The sequence below is a fragment of the Peromyscus leucopus genome, chromosome 1, assembly GCF_004664715.2.
Source record: "Peromyscus leucopus breed LL Stock chromosome 1, UCI_PerLeu_2.1, whole genome shotgun sequence".
Lineage (NCBI taxonomy): Eukaryota > Metazoa > Chordata > Mammalia > Rodentia > Cricetidae > Peromyscus > Peromyscus leucopus.
This window is the reverse complement of record NC_051063.1, coordinates 153,888,213-153,905,522: the sequence shown is the minus strand read 5'-3', so window position 1 is coordinate 153,905,522 and position 17,310 is coordinate 153,888,213. Positions and strand designations below refer to the sequence as shown.

The following is a 17,310-nucleotide window of genomic DNA, read 5'->3' as shown; positions in this document are numbered from 1 at the left end:
ACTGACCTCCCTGATGGATGTGGTCCTCGTTCTATTTAGATTCAGGGATGGAATGCTTCCAGAGAGCCCAAAGAAGTGGCAGTGGGAGGACAGTAGGTGATGAGACACAGGGCACACAGAGGCGTGTTTCCAGGTACATACAACCTTAGTAACAACCAGCCAGAGTGGCAAAATCAGAGGACTATACGGGCATGGAAACCTGAGTTGAACTCAGATCGGGAACACGCATCCACACACCCTCTCCGGAGCACTGGTGGTGGTTGGTTTGCTTGATTTTTGTGAACTAGGTGGGTGAAACGACTTCTGGTTGCTCTACTGTGTATACCTAGAAACAAAGCGCACGCCCTCACAGAGAGCACACTCGGAGAGAAGCCACCCGGTGGCTTCATTCTGCTCGCCTGCCTTTTCGGCTCTGTGAGAAGGCCAGAGTGAGGCCAGGCTCTGCTCTGCTCCAGCTGCTCTCTCGACTTGGACCTGAGACCCACTGGACCTGTCGAGCCAACTTCCCCTTCCACGGTGCCACCTGCGCTTCTAGACCTTCTTGGCACCCGCAGCACAGCCAAGAGAACGCTCAACTCTCCGTTCTTCCCCACGGCCTTCACCTCTGCCATTTGCCATCCGCCCAAGGAGCTGGGGTGGAAGTGGACAGTATGCGGGATCCTTCCTTCTGTCCTGCCTCACAGTCAAAGCACAGCACAGATGGATGGGCCTACCTGCTCGGTACACCCTGCTTGTGTCTCAGCCCGGGCTGACCTGTCCCTAAATCCCTCCTCTTCCCCTCTCACCCTTTATTCACCCGTCAGCAGCCAGAGGGATCAGCTCACACTCATCGAAGGCCCCGCACTTGCAGCCCTGGTTTGCCCTGGCCAGGCTCCCCCCACAACCATGTCCGTGGTCTCTCTTCCTCTCTGCACACTGCCACAGTGACCTCCTTTGCGCTCCGGCAGCACATCCACCACCCACCTCGGTTTTGCATTCGGTTTGCTAGCTGTTCTGCTGATAAAGGCTGTGCTTGAGAGTTCCCAACACAAACCAGCCTGAGGCGCCTCTGGGGATCTCATCTCCATTGCCGACTCCGGCCCCAAAGCGCCTGCAGCCCTCGTTCTCCCCAAGCAGGGATGTCCCCGCAACCTCTGTCAGGGCTCTGCATTTTGTCATTTCTGTTTGCTATTTAGAGAGACACCTGGCCTGGAGCTGTGGAGTGAGACAAACACAGTGTGGAAAGTCTAGCCGACACTGCCCTGGCTCTGCAGGGAAAGCCACCCCGAGCTAGGTCTCTCAAAACACCGGTGCCAGCAGATGCATCAAGAGCAGCTGCTCTCTTCCTTCTCCACCAGGGGCCCAGAGGAGCTCAAGAGTGCCGGCCCATGTCTTAGGTCACTCTTGAATTGTCCCTAGGCAAGAGGTGGGGTGATGGAGTGACTCTGCCCAGGAGAGGCCTCCTCGGGGGGCTCAGCTGCCAGCTCTGCCTGCGAGGGCTGCATCACCACAGGGGTGACTTCAGCTCTGAGCCTCTCTTCCCGGCCTGTGAAATGGGTATAGTTGTGGTCACCTTTCTCAAACAAGTACAAGTATATTCACACATACACAAGAAGCTCAGGATAGGCCCCGCACATAGGAAATATTGTGAGGTTTTTGCCGCCAGGTTCAAATCTCAGCTCTGTCTGTCTGTCTGGGTCTAGGTAAGTCACTTCCTCTCTCTTTTCTCATATACAAGATGGGATGTTCTTCATGGTGAGAACATGGCGAGAGCACGGTGAGAGCATGGTGAGACCCCTAGCCCTTGCGGGAGAGGCTTACTAGAGGCTGGTCCTGTCCCTCCTCTCCCCCCCTCGCATCTGAAGCTTGTCTCTGCACTCTGGCACTTCTCTCTCTCTCTGCTGTCACACTGAATAAATGAATACGTTAAGTTAGTGCGCAGACTTTCAGAATCCAGGCTGGTGCATTTCCCAGGTTTCTCCGCCATCCATCATGAAACATTAACAAGAGCACTTAAAGAAACGCATCAAGGATAGAACGAAGCTCCGCTGCAGCTGGGTGGCTCTTGTGCCAAGTGTCACATGCTATTAAGGACGAGGGCAGGAGAGGCTGAGCCGAGAGGGGAGAGCCACGAGGGGCGGGGTGGGGTGGAGGGAGGATGGTGACTGAGGGCAGTGTAGGGCTGAGGCTTGTTGCTGGATAGCCCTCCGCCTTCCCTGGAGCTTTCACAAGCCGGAAAAACAATGCTTTGTAGACGGAAGGGAGACAGCAACACCCCAAACAGCTCAATGGGCTGAACAAATTGTAGTCTGTGCAGATTACCCGGCATGTCGCATCCCTGAGGGAGAAAGGAGGGAATTTACATGTGCTGCCACAGAAGCCACCTGGTGAAAGGGGGAAGGAGGATGCTGGGGACAGTCTGGTTCTCTTTGTGCTGGAAAGTTCTGTGGTTGTGCATGGACACACACACACACAGATGTACAAGCAGGATCACAAACAGCAATGCACACCTGGGGACAGGGGGTACAGACCCAGAGCTGTCACTTGGTCAGAGTAGGGGCTGAAACTCCGCTTTCCCTTTCTCGTTACACACAGGTCTCTGCTAGTGATGGTTTTTCACATGCATTACTTTAGAAGGTGAGAGAAAAAGAAACAAAAGAAGGAAGGGAAAATTCATGGTTTTCTGTTCATGCATGTATGCCCAGGCAGACAAGGCTATCTGGAACCCCTCTTCCTCTCTGCATACAGAGCAATGCACAGAAGTGCAGCCTTCATGGACTCGGCCTTGCCAAGACCCCTCCAAGCACTTGGCAGAGCTCCAGAGCCTGTTGAAGATGCTGAACGGAGACTTCCATTAGCTGGGGGCAGAAGGGCACAGACAGTATATCTTGCAGTTGGCTTCTTTTAATAGGCTAACATGTTACATTCAGCTCATACATTGAGTTAGTATGAGGTAAGATCCTTCTCTGCCTTAGGATGCTTGGTGGCTCGCCATCCAGAATGCAGTTCAGCTTCTTCACTCAGGCACCTGGGACCCCCGAGACCCACCCAATTAGAACTCCATCTTTCTAAGGTTGGGGAAAATAAGCAGGTTTGGTTCTGCTTTGTGACATGCCCTGCCAGAAATGGTGTTTGGAAACAGATGGTATCTGCCAGGACTCCCATCTGTCCTGTCTTTCCTGGAAGGATGAAGGTGGGTGACGAGTTCATCTTCCCAGGTTCTGCTTCCACAAGGACCCTCTGTGGGCTTTTCAATCACTCAGGTTACCAATAAGCTCCTTTTACCAGGCTTTCATCTCTGCTACAGGCACTAAGTGTTTGACACACTTTACCTAGCTAATTCTTTACAATGGCAGTTCAAAGCCAACACCAGGCGCTTCTTTGATAGGTGTGGAAACTGAGGCCTGACATATGGTAAAAGGGGGGCTCTCGAAGTCTAGGCAAAATGACCCACCTGCAATGGTCCAAGGTCACTCCCTCCAGAAGATGTTCATTGTAGACATGGCACATAATAAGCCCTGCCAGGAGTACCAGCATCCCAGTCACCTGTCCCCCAGGGTGTGCACTCAGGCCTCCTCCCCACAGGGGCCTGGTAAGCTACAAGTGCCTGAGGTTAGCCTTCACTTAATCTCCCTCTTCCCAGAGCCCCCTGAGGAAACCCATCCTCGCTGGAGACCAGCCATGAAGAACACCTTTCTGAAAAAAATCTCTTCAAGGTTTCCAGTGGGCCCACACAGTGTGCCTCTTTCAGCAGAACGGAGGGGAATAGATTTTTCTCCCAAGAGCCCATGACTCACTTGGGTGATGACACTTCAGCCCCTTGTCACCAGAGCAGGCAGCTCTTCCTCTTTAGGACAACTGTGCTGAGCACTGATTTACGAGGAATAAGATGCACCCATTGCAAGTGTTTCTATAAATGTGTGGCTTCTGTCGCGGCCACAATCCGGATATAGGTGTTCCCGTTACCCCAAAAGCTCTCTGAGCTTTCATTCCTAGAGCTTCAGTTTCCCTTTTATAGAATTTTGTGCAGATGGAATTATTCTACATGCAGATTTTTCTCCTTGGCTGCTGTCTCCCGTATAATATCTTTGAGGTTCATTTGTGTTACTCACGACCTGCAGGCCAGTCCTCTTCGTTGCTGGATAGTATTCCATAGTAGAAGACACAATAATTAGTATACCCACTTATTAATTGCTGGGCACTTGGCTAATTTTCAATTTTGGCCTATAGCAACTGAATCTGCCACAGTCACATGTAAACAAGTCTTTGTGTAACTTCCTGTATTCTTTTTGCTTACCTAATACCTTAGTTTGTGAGGGTTCGGTCCTATGGAGGTCTCTTTCCTTGCTAAAGGCAGCCATGATAGAGTACCACAGCTTAAGGCAACAGCAACTTGCCGTCTAACAGCTTCCACAGCGCCAAGCTCCTTCCAGGGCCCTGTGGGAGGATTCTCCTACCCTCCTCCAGCTTCCCACAGCCCCTGTCCCAGCCCCAATCTGGGCAGCATAACTTTATATCCACTGTATGAAAGAGGCCATGGGAGATCCTTGCCTCTCCTACCGCTGAAGGACCCTGTGAACTACCCAGACACCTGTCCCTGGGCCAGTGCTGATCTAAGACATGCCCAAGTCCTCCCTGGCAGGGCGGTCTGCAAAGTACACAGCCTGCGTGGCCTCCAGGACTCACAGAGCAGCAGTGGTCTGTAGCTGCTGCTGTGAAAATGCTCCCGCTGTGGCTGATTTCATGCTCCCGAATGTATGACCACATGGAAGAGGACATTGAAGAGCGATGCGCATAGCAAACCAATATGTGCTGTTTCATCTGCATGCCTAGCATGGGCTGCAGCAGAGCTGAATGACTCCAGTGCCGCAGACAGCAACCAAACCACTGAGAGGGATGAGTCTGGGGGATTTACTGCCTTCATTTTTTTGATGTAAAAGCATTTAATAATCAGGCAATAAAATTTAATTTTTAATGATGACTGTCTTTAAAAAGTAGCCCACAGAATTCTTGGAAAGTGAGCAGTTGGCTTTTGCACTGGAGTGCAAGCCCAGCCCTAGTCCCCATACACCACTCCACATCAGCCACAGTACCTGGCAGAGAGACCACCCCATGCACACTCACAGGGAAGCTAACTAACCACTGTAGCCTCAGGGCTGTCATTTTATGCAAGAAGAAACAACTGTTATCTCACTCAGGGGCAGCTGTATGTCAAGGTCCTAGCACCACATCTGGCCCTTATCCATTGCTCAGTGAGCATTTCCAAACTTCTGGAGGAGGCATAGAAAGAGCTGGATGGAAGTCCCATGAGAGGGGTCCTTCGATCTCTCTCCCTTTCAACAATAGAAAAGGGTGGGTTGGAGCTGGACTCTCTCCACCCATTCTGTGTGCATCAATAGCCAGGCTCCCCACCAAAAATGGCTGGCTGCAGACAGTAAGAGGTGGAGACAAGTCCAAGGTCAAAGCTGAATGATCCAGGAACAAGGCTGCTCCTTGCTCCCACACCTTGCTGCAGAAACTAGCCAAGCAAGCCACGGAGCCTCCCTCAGACAGAGGAGACTCATGTTGTCTGCCTCACAGGGCTATAAGGATGAGGATTGATGCTGATGCTGGAGGAGAGGGGCCCAGATGCCAACTGTCCAGCAGGGGTTCACTTTGTACTGCAATCAGGGTTTTAGATTTGCAGGTTTGGGAGGATGGAGGAGGTGGGACCATACAGGAAGCAAAGGGGAGATGTAACCCTCGGCGTGATCTGAAGGCTGCTCCACAGCCTACCATGGTGATAACTGTGTATCGGTGTCAGCTTCTCCATGTCCACTGGGAACCCATCTTCTGAGAACATACATATAGTGTACAGGTTTGTGTGTGCTCAGCCCTTCCCCCAGCAGGACTGTGTCTTCTGTGTGCTCCTAGCAGCAGGGCAAGGGGACTATCCCTGACCACAGCAGCCATCACAGCTAAAGACTGAGCCCCAAAGGGTAAGTGCCCTCTCACGCAGCCTCTACTGGTGAAGGAGCAGCCAGCATTTCCAGGAATCCCTAACACCTGTCTATAGCAGACCATTCATTCAGGCAGTCTGCAGTGCCTGCAGACAGACACAGAGTAAGTCAGAACTGAGTTCAAGTCCTGGTTCCACCACACTGAAGCTGTGTGATTTTTAAAGTTATTCTATATTTCTGGGTTTGATTAGAGGTTTGTGCTCGCAACATAGCTGCTGTTTGAGAATTGTACTGATTCTCTCTCCAGCTTTTTGTTTAGTTACTGTCCTCACTTTAAAAACATTCTTGCTGGGCGGTGGTGGCACATGCCTTTAATCCCAGCACTTGGGAGGCAGAGGCAGGTGGATCTCTGTGAGTTCTAGGCCAGACTGGTCTACAAAGTGAGTTCCAGGAAAGGCGCAAAGCTACACAGAGAAACCCTGTCTCACAAAACCAAAACCAAACAAACAAATAAACACACAAACAAACAAGAACATTCTCATACATAATCCATCCTGAGAAGCTCCCCAGACCCTGGACTCTAATTCTGTGGAAACTAAGGTTCTTCCTGCTCTCTGACCTCTAGCAGTTTAAGGGGCATGGTACTCAGCATTGCAGAGACACAGCTCAGACAGAGTCATCATCTCAATTTATTGTTTGCATGTGAGGTTGCCCAATGCCCATCTGCACAAAACTCCCAAAGCAGAGGAACCAGCCAGCTGGATCTCCCCAGCCCATACTAAAGCAGCCTGTTGTAGTGATAAGAATATTTGTATTAACAACAGAATTCCCACCTCACACCTCCAGTTGTTCTAATAGCCCCTCAAGGTCAGTTGTGGACCATTGGAATGCAAGCCACGTCCAATTCCAGTGACCCTTAGATGCGTTTTCTGGCCTCAGCTAGGTAGGCCATTAGCATTTCTGCTGACAGGGCTGAAGCCCCCAGCCTGGGCCTCTCACTCAACCCAATTTACAAAACCATAGGATAATCATCCGGGTGGGTTCAGGTCCAAAGGACAAGCTTGGGGTCAGGTGCTGTCTCCAATATAATGCTGAATCACTGTCCTGCCAGTCATAAGACCATCAGTATCATCACAGTATATCTAAGGAGCTACCCATGTTCTCCTCCCCAGCCTCAGTGGCTCTTTCAAGTCAGCTTTGGTTTTCTACTTCTGTTCTGTTGTTTATAAGCTGTGTGACCCAACACACCACATAGCCTCTCTGTGCTTCCATTTCCTGAGCTGTAGAATACTAGCTCCCTCCGCATCTAATCAGACATGTGGTCAGATCACAAAAGCACGAGACATGCTTTTGAGTTCGGTAGCAAGTGCCTGACACATAGTTAGTTCCTCTTACTACACCACCAGCCATTGATATTCCTTGCCAGACTCTATTGGTGGTTAGTTACCAGACTAAGACATAGTGAGCACATCCTATTCTCAACACCTCCCACCCCTACCAGGGTCTGATGGCTACTGTCAACCTGACTGGATTGAGAGACACCTAGGAGATTAGTAAAGCAAACTCTGGGTGTGTCTATGAGGGCATTCCCAGGGATAACTGACATGTGGGGCAGCAACTGAGGGGGAAGGACCTGCCCTGAATGTGGGAAGCACCGCCCAATAAGCTGTGGTCCTGGATGGAAATGAAGGGGAGGAAGGTCGAAGTCCATGGGTCAGGCACTCTCCCCCAACTCTGCTTCTTGGCCACCGTGAGAAGAAAAGGCCACCTCTTTCCAGCAAGATGTTCTGTCTTCATGTGCTCAGAAAGAGCTGTCCAGGCAACCATGCACAGAAACCCTCCAAACTGTTGACCAAATAGATCCTCCCTCCCTGAAGTTGTTTCTGTCAGGTGTCTCCATGACAGACAGTCAGCATGGAGCACTGTGGCAGACATCGCTAATCCATCCCTTCTGTGGCAGGCAGAATTATGGACCCCAAAGACAGCCACATTTTAATCTCTGAAGCCTATGGCTGTGTTCCCTGCTATGGTGAAGGGGACTTTGTGGATGTGATTAGTTTAGATCCTGAGATAGGATGCTTATCTTGTAGTATCTCGATGAGGCCGGTGAGACCGAAGGGGTCTTTACAGTGAGCGGGGGACAGCAAAGTCAGCCTCAGTGACAGAGCATGGGGAAGACTTGCTGGCTCTTGTCTCTAGGCAGTGGCCTACATCAGCCTTTAGGCTCTACAGTAAGCAGGGAATGGATTTTCCTCTACAGCCCCAGGAAGGGGCTGGTTTTTAAACTAGGAGACCTGCACTGGCTTCTGATTTGGGGAATTTAAGAGGTTAGATTTGCGCAATCTTAAACCACTGAGACTGACAGAAAACAATCCATCTACTCTCTTTCCCTTGAGAATGAAGTGGGTCTGAGATTCTTGTCAATATGGTCCTCTAGGCGGCCAAGTGTACTTAGCTACTGCAAAACACCAGGAGCAGTTTCAATCAGAAACTGCTTATGCAGATATGCCTCACCATGGTCAGGGATGGCATATCTGCCTGGCATAGTGCTCTGGAGGCAGTCCTCCTGTCCTAAACTAGGACCTTGTCCCTGAGTCCTCCTCTGCTGCCTGCCCAACAAGATGATGTCTGTTTTAAAGCCTTCTCTGCATCGCCTCCTACAGGTTCAGACCTTCCTCTGGCTGGATTAACAGCAGCTCCTTCCTGGGCTTCTCTCCCTGTCTCAACAAGGACCAGGCTTTGGCAGGGGCCCTGTGACCCAGAGCTGAGGTGTGCTCTGAGCAAAGGAACCCCCATGAACGGCTGGATCAGATGCAGCGCTTGACCAAAAATTCTTCCCATCTCCCACTCCCTCAGCTTCTGGAAAAAAAAAAAAAAGGTCTTCCCCACGGGGGGTAAGAATAGAAGCATGAATTTATAACCACCAGTCTGGGGCCACTGGTAGGAACAAAGGCAGCTTCAGCAACAAGGAACAAAGGGTCTCAGAGAGACATTTTTCTTCTACATGTGCACACAGAGAAGCCCCATCGAGGACAGAGCTCCCGGGGTGTACACCAAAGAGGAGCAAATAATGACTTCCAGTTCAAAATGTTCTGACATCAAACACCTTTCCTCCAGGGTTTGCTTTTGAGTTCACTCCATGCAAATGTAAACACATGCATTTTCCTGCTATGTGCATACATACCCTTCCTCCAGCCACAGAAAGGCTGCAAGAGTGTGTGTGCGCAATGTGCATATGTGTATGGCATCTCAGCAAGCCAAAACATTTCGAGATGCTTGAAAGCACAGTCTTCAAGGAGATGGCACTCAGAGAGGAAGGTATCACAGGTACACACAGAACTTCCTGATTCTCTGCCAGAGGTGCGCACACCTGCCTCCCATAAAGACTATTAAACACCAGTGTCACAGGATGCATGTGTCCAGATCCAACATAGTTACTTAGAGCTAGAAACTTCCATCTGTGGTATATATAGAATTGTTTGGAGGACCAGCATCTCAAAAGCATGGTAAGTCCCCTCCATACAGCACAGGGAGAGATGTGCAGAAGGCAAGCTGATGCACGATCTTCAGGCAACTCACTGAAAACAAGCAGAAGCCACAGACAGAAGCCAAGGCCTTCTAAGCTTTTATCACTCCAGCAGCTCTGCCACCTGACTCTGGGACTTGACTGCCAGGAGCTGCCCACTCTCCACAGCAGGCAGCCATGCTGAATACAGGGTTGGCGCACACTGATAGCATGGTGATCATTTCCCAGGGGTCATGGCTGCCTCCTTGATACGTATACACAAGCATGAGCATACATCATCACACACACCCCTGACCGTTTGCAGCTGCCTTTTCCTTTTAAGCCTCTCATAGAACAGGCTCGAAATCCAGGCCCCCCTCTGGCTCAGCTATTTCGGGAGCTGGCAAGGATGCTGAGAACAAAGATATTATTCCGAGATGCTCAGCAGAGATCAAAGCTGCCCAATCAAAGCTGCCGACTGGGTGCACAGCACCTTGGCATATTCAGAGAGCCAGGTGCGGAAATAGTCCAGAATTAATTCCATAGATGGGGATACAGCCTTTGAGTCCAAGGTCTCACAGCAACCGGTGTCCAGGATCAGGGGATCTAAGAGGAGGCCATCTATGTTCTTGACTCTTCTTATTCTCCATCCCTATACCCAAGTCAGCTTGGAGAGCCCCAGAAAGAGAATCTCTGCTAAAACACCCTCCAGGGAGGAAAATTTCCCAATGCTTAATGGAACAATTCTTACACTTCGGAAATGGCTTTTCCTTCAGGTAGAAGTCTAAACTCCAGAACTCTCTTGGAGTGTGACTGGCTGGGGCTGGTAAGGACTTGAAGCGTAGGTGGTGGAGAAGTTGTGGGTACTGCCCCACTGTGGAAAGGGGAGGCAGGGCATAGGGACCACCCAGGAGAAGGTACGGAACACTGTGGGCTTTTTGTTGGTTCCTTTGTTTTAGAAGCTGGCTCCTATGAAGCCCGGCATGAGCTCTGATCTTCCACCACCTTCTAAGTGCAGGGACCGTAGGTGTGCACCACCACACATCGTTTTATGTGCTGCTCTGTGTTGAACCCAGGGATTCAAACATGCTACACACTGAGCTACATCTCCAGCCTTCCATGGGAGAGTCTTCACACACATTCTTTAACTAAGGTTTTCAGGTGAGGGAATCCTTTGATCCCTCAACAAATATAGTGCTGTAATTAGTTAAGAAACTCACCAGTCTTTATTAAGGACTTGTTATATGCCAAGCCATGTTTTAAGTCATGACAAAATGGAATCTGCTTCTAGGCAGCTCATTAAAAAAAAAATGGCAGTGATGGGAGAAGATGGGTCATGTTGTGAATAAATATTCAGATTGCCATAAGTTCTGGAAAGATACAGAGTTCTAGAAAAACAAAGGCAGACTAAGTGGAGGCTGTGGGCACAGACAGCATAGAAGTCCTGCTAGGGAAGGACTGGAGCCCCAGGAAACTCTGAAAGTTGAGAGGAGCCAGCATGTGTAGATCAGAGGGATTGGGTATCAAATCTGATGGCACCTGCTGGCCATGTGAAGGTGGGAGGAGCCAAGACAGGCCGTAAGGGCTCTGGCTGGTTCCAGTGTCTCCTGGGAAGCTGGCTGCCCTTATTCCACAGGCTTTGGTTGTCTGTGTTACAGGAGGGCAAGAGGAAAGCAAAGAGACCAGCTAAGTCTCCTGGCTCTCCAGTCTGAAGATGTTGGGCAATTGAATCGGGGCAGACTCGGTGCTGAGAAGAGAATGGGGATAGATTGGCAGAAGTATCACTCTCTAAGGAGAAGTGATAACCTTGTTGATTTAGAAGAGGAGGGGATGGGAGAATGCGGTTAGTATCTTTACAACATCGAGGTGCCTAAAATCAAAAGTTCCAGGGCTAATCCCTCTCCATCTGGGCTTCAGCCCTTGCTTCCAGGAGTCGTTCTGAGCTGGCCAGTCCCAGGGCCTGTCTGCTGAGTGTACTACAACAGTCCCTGTGGGATTTTCCTCTGGTGGACAGGCCTCTGCCTCTTCAAAATGCTTACCATGGTACCAGGATGCTCTTGCCCAGAGGCTAAGAGGCAAAGGCAAGCCTTTCCCTGGTTGGAGACTTGGAGAAGGGCAGACAGTGTCCATGTCACCCAGGCTATCTGGTTTCTGGGCTAAACATCCCCAACATCTATAGTGGCTAGGAACCAGTGCATGCTTGGCACCAGTACCATGATATCTCTGCACAGTGTGGTGTCTGCCTGTGAGTCTTAGATCTCAACATGTCCAGGTTTAGAGGGTCCCCAGAGAGTCTGAAGGGAGACGTCACCTCTCCTGACGTGAGCATTTATATCCCTTAGCTTCCAGTCTAGCCATGCAACCCAGAAAAACTGGCTTCTAAATTCTGTCCTGGCAGGATCACTGTCTTCTCCCAGAATGACCTTTGTATTCTAAATGTCTCTGTTGGGTTGGAGATGGGTAACAGCATGCCGAGCTATATCCCAAAGCAGGCCTTGAAGCACTGGTTCCACAGGACACTGCGCGGGAAACTCCTTGATGGGCCCCAGGTTGTAACCTCTTCATCCATGTTTCCTGTACCTCTCTTCACTTCCCTGCCACACATAGGACCAGCTCAGGTGAAACCACCAGCTTCGCCGGGCAGGTATGGGAAGACACCCTAGCCAAACCCTAGCCTCGGCCGGCACTAAGTGTGCTGCTGCCCAGACGTCCAGGAAAGCATGCTTCTCAGTCTCTCCCCTGCCCGGTATCCAGCATGGAAGCAGATAACCCTGGGAGCCCCTGCCAGCAACGGTTTATTTTTGTTCCCTCTGATCAGTGGGTTGGTACAGTTGGCTCCCCAGAGAATCAACCTAAAAATACATCAGCAGAAAGCATCTCTCCCACGTACCATCTTATTCAAAAGTGGGAAAACTTCTAGGAATAAATAGGCTCTTTGTTGTTAAAATACCTAGGAGCATTGTACCATCCTGCACAGGGGGCCGGTCCTGCAGCTCAATGGTTAGAAGGCTAAGAATAGCAATGGCATCAGAAGAGAGGACACCAGGGGAGTCTGAAATGGACTTTCAGGTTACACTCTCCAAGGAGGATCCTTCCAGAGGGTCTTACTACTTCATAAGCACTCTGTGGCCAACACACTTCTTCCAAGATGTAAGTAAGCGTCACTTACTAAGTCCAACAAGAGAGGAGTTGCACCCCAGGTCTTCAAGCACAAGCCATACTGTTTGAACAAAGGTTTCAGCATTGTGAGCCATCCCTATCACAGAATGGCAGAAATTTCCCGAAGGCCCAGCTCTTAGATTCAGGCTGAGAGTCAGCCCTATGAGTAGGACGGTCCAAGGATAACAGTCTTAAGCTTGCCATGTTTGTTTGCTTCTATAAAAGAGCAAGTATTCTCTCCATGTCCAGATCAGTAAGTTGACCTCAACAGATGTGTTCCAACACACTGGCGTACATGTGGGAGCATGCCTACCTCACTGGGGCCTGGGTTTCTTTAGGTTCCATCCTAGAAACCACTTTCTACTGTCAGAGTGATGAGAAAATGAGTCAGCATGTATAACCGCCTGTGTTTGAGGCATTGGGAAGAGTACGTAGAACATTGCATGAATTTGTTTACGTGTTAGATACGACTACTAGTTAGTATTGCCAGTCCAAATCATATGGCTAATTATAGGCAACGTGTTAAACTCTGGTCTGCTCTACTTCACTACATTATGGCTTCCAGGGAGTTCTGCTGCTTTCTCAAGCACAAAGCGTGGTTTTGTAGTCCCTTGGATGTCTTTACTACTTCTGTGACACGGAGTGAGGCTGCTCTGCTTTCAGACTCAGTACTGAGCCTCTAAGGAAGGGAGAGACAGGCTTAATCTTTACCAGTGTGGTCACCCTCAGTTCAGTCACGTGGTCTCCAAGAGTGAAAGTGCACAGGAAGCTAGCACCAACTGTTGAGAGCAGATGGCTTTGTGAGGGGACTCTAAGAAAAGGGGGTTCGAAGCAGACAATGCTGTGAAGTGTTGATCACAAGTGGTGCAGGGACACACATCTCCCAGAGTTAGCTGAGCATGAAATAGGGTAACACAGAGCGTTTAGCGCATAGTAGGTGTGCAATAATTGAAATGCATAATACTCTGTAGGAAGTCTGTGCTTGCCTTCTGCTTTATATTCTGTGTGAGTACTTAGCCCACAGGATGAGTGTTCAGGGTGAGTCTTCCCATCTCAATTGACATCCTCCCTGGAAACCCCTCCACAGACAAATCCAGAGATGTGTGTCCTAGGTGATCCCAAATCTCGTCAATATGGCAGCTGAAATTAACCACCGAACCTCCTCATCGGTCCCATAAGAAGTTTTTCAGCTTCTAATATTGAAGCTCCCACTTTTTTTAGAGGAAATATATCATCACATTTTACAGGGCACAGGTCTACCTCAGCTGGGTTCCAAGTCTACTGATGCATTAGCCTGAAAGCTGTGAGGCAGCCTGGGTCCCAGCACTCTCCAGAGACATGGAAGGAGGCGATACTTCAATAACTCCTTTCTTAAACCAATAGAACTGCTCCCAAAAATTGAACCATCTCTCTCAGGGAAGAGGTAAGCCTTCAACCTGTGTCCAGTGAAGCCTCTTCCTGGTTAATATACCTCCTGTCAGATGAGCTACAAGTGGAACCTTTTGGAATATGTTGAGCAAAGTGAGCCACAGACCCCAGCCCCCTTTAAAACTTTTCAACTTTTTTTTTGATTTATTTTTTTTATTATCAGAGAGGGGCCATCGATTACAGGGTTTGAGCCACCATGTGGTTGCTGGAATTGATCACTCTGTGCAGCGGTGCTCTTAACCTCTGAGCCATTTCTCCAGCCCCACTTTCCAACTTTTTGATGTGGTGGTTTGAATAAAAATGGCCCCCATAGGCCCATAGGGAGTGGTACTATTAGTAGGTGTGACCTTACTGGAGGAAGTGGCCACTGGGAGCGGGCTTTGAGGTCTCAGATGCTCAAGCCATACCCAGTGTGGCATTCTCTTCCTGCTGCCTACGGATCCAGATATAGAACTCTCAGCTCCTTCTCCAGCACTGTGTCTGCCTGCATGTCTCCATGCTTTCCACAATGATGATAATGGACTAAACCTCAGAAACTGTAAGCCAACCCCAATTAAATGTTCTCCTTTATAAGAGTTGCTATGGTCATAGTGTCTCTTCACAGCAATAGAAACCCTAACTAAGACAATGTATTTATTAGTGTGTGTGTGTGTGTGTGTGTGTGTGTGTGTGTGTGTGTGTGTGTGCCACAGAACATGTGTGTTGGTCAGAGGTCAATGTGTGGAGATGATTCTCTCTTACCACCTTTAAGTGAATGGGGGGATGGAACTCAGGGCTATTAGGCTTGTGAGTACATTTATCTGCTGAGCCATCTTGTGCTCGCCCCCGCTCCCCTCCAAGTCCCTTTTAAGAGTAAGGTGAGCTTCCCCTAGTGTCCAGGGGCAAGCCTTTGCATGTCCAGGAAGTGACAAAGACATGAGACATGGATATGGAAATCAGCATAGCACACAGCCACAGACCTGGATATTAAGAGAACAGTAACAATGTCTAATAGATAAGATTCCAACTTGCTTCCAGAACACTCTGCATCCTCAGGTACAAAGCTTGTCTTTTGATTCCTATGGACCCTAACTAATGAGATTCAAACTTGTATAGAGCTTCCAAGCTATGGACCTATTGCACTTTCACAAACGTGAGTTTCCATTAGATAGTGAACGGACCTGGGCCAAGTCCCGTCTGAGGCTTCACAGAAGTGCAGACCCCAATCCATGACCTTCAGTGCCTGTGAGGACAGTCATCCATCTTTCCTCTCCTTCCTCGTACTCCTTGCTCACTTATTCCTAAAGCCGTGGTTCTCAACCCTCCTAATGCTGTGACCAGTTAACACAGTTCCTCATGTTGTGGTGATTAACAACCATAAAATTAATTTTGTTTCTACTTCATAACTGTAATTTTGTGACTGTTATGAATGATATTGTAAATATCTGACATATAGGATATTTGATATGCAACTCCAGCAAAAGGGTCGTTTGACCCAAAAGGGTTTGAGACCCACAGGTTAAGAGCTGCTGTTCTAAAGGATGCTTCTCTGTCTTGTTTTGTAGCCTCCAGTCTCTCTCTCTCCAGCCTCTCCTCCACACTGGAGGAACAATCACACTGCAAGGAAAATCTGATCACATCACTCCGCTGTCTGAGCACATCTGACGATTCCGCACTATTTTCAGGGTAAGACAGGAGCTGCCCAGCCTGGCTTACAAGGCCAGTGCTCTGCTCTGCCTTCAGGCACAATCATATCTCTTGTCACTTCCTGTCACATAACTCTTGCTTCAACTTCCCCAGTTCCTAGAAAAGCTTCACATAGAAGATGGAGAGATTGCCATGCACACATCCAGAGCCATTTCCTTTTCCTTCTGGGGGCGTGGCTGTGAGTGATGGAGTCTGAGGCTCTCAAGTACCTGGTTGGCGAAACTGCTGTCAGGAAAAGGACCACACAGAGCTCCGTGACCAAGGCTGCCAGCGCTGGACTGCACGGGACCAGGGACCTGTGTTTGTGCTGCTGCTGCCGTTGTGAAAGGCATGGTTTCACGCTGTAGCTGTGGAATGGGGTCAGGATGGGGGGTTGGGGGCTGGGGGCATTGAGGGGTTTGTCCTCCTGTCTCTGCCTCTCAAAAGCTTGGGTTACAGATGTACCCCACAAAGCCTGACTAAGAAACTTTTATGGTATAAAATAACTGAAACTTGCGGAATGTTTGTTCAAGCAGTTATTTGGTTCTAACATGCATGGATGAGTTCTTGTAGCCAGGAGTGACTTATGGAAGAAAGAGTTTGTCTTGGCTTATACTTCCAGAGCACAAAGAGTTCATCAGGGCGGGCAGGCATGGTGGCAGGAACAGGAAGCTGAGAAGTCACGTCTCAGCCACAGAAAGGAAGCAGGGAGAAGGAACCGGAAGTGGGCCAAGGCTATGAACTCTCAAAGCCTCCCTCAGTGACTCACACCTCACTCAGAAAGATGGCACTTCCTGAGGGTTCCATCACCTTCCCAAACAGCACCATCAGCTGGGGACCAAGTATTCAAGTGCATGAGCTTGTGAGGGACATTTCTCATTCAAACCACCGCAGTGTTTGTTAGAGCGAGAGCTGAAAACTCTCAGCAGAGTGGTGGCTACCTCTGCCAGTGTTGTATCTGATGAGGATTTAACATCAGGATGTGTAAGGAAATTCATAAATATCTCAGTGACAGCACAACCAAGTCATGTAATTAAAAACAGGCAAATGATTGAATATACGTCTCAAGAAAACATAGATGCAAATATATGAATGAATGTCTATCATCATTAGCGATCAGAGAAATGCAATCAAAATTGTAAAAACATCTCACCCAGGGTACAATGGCCATGATTTAAAAGTCACCAAAACCAAACCAAACAAATGAATACTGATAAAGAGTCAAGGAAAACAAGCTCTCATTACTGTGTCAGGAATGTAAAATAGTTCTGCCTCTACGGAAATCAGCGAGAAGGTCCCTCTCAGAACTAAAATAGAACTTCCACACATGACTCGGATGCTCACCTCCTGCATAGGCACCCGAAGGAAATGCAGTCAGCATGAGCGACACTTGCACACCCATGTTTACTGTGGGACGGTTATCAGCCACTGTGGTGTGGAGTAAGCTTACAGAGTCAGAGGTTGAGGGTACAACAAGTATATGGCACATACACATGGTGGACACTCGTCAGCTATGGTGCAGCAAAATGGATGGGACCAGAGGACAGTGACATTGAACAAAATGAGCCTGATACGGAGCGAGACGAGGACTGCATGCTCATCCTCTCTTACGTGGATAGCAGAAGGTAAAACATG

At 49.2% G+C, this 17,310-nt stretch overlaps 1 protein-coding gene across 1 annotated transcript in view; it reads right to left on the bottom strand.

Moving 5' to 3' along the window:
- Nucleotides 1–17,077, bottom strand: part of LOC114700542 (splicing factor 3A subunit 2-like) — a 44,590-nt gene extending 27,513 nt beyond the window's left edge. Inside the window, exon 1 of the mRNA XM_028880205.1 lies at nt 17,020–17,077. Coding sequence (XP_028736038.1) covers nt 17,020–17,077 — 58 coding nt within the window. The remainder of the gene's footprint in view (nt 1–17,019) is intronic.
- Nucleotides 17,078–17,310: the final 233 nt, after the last annotated feature.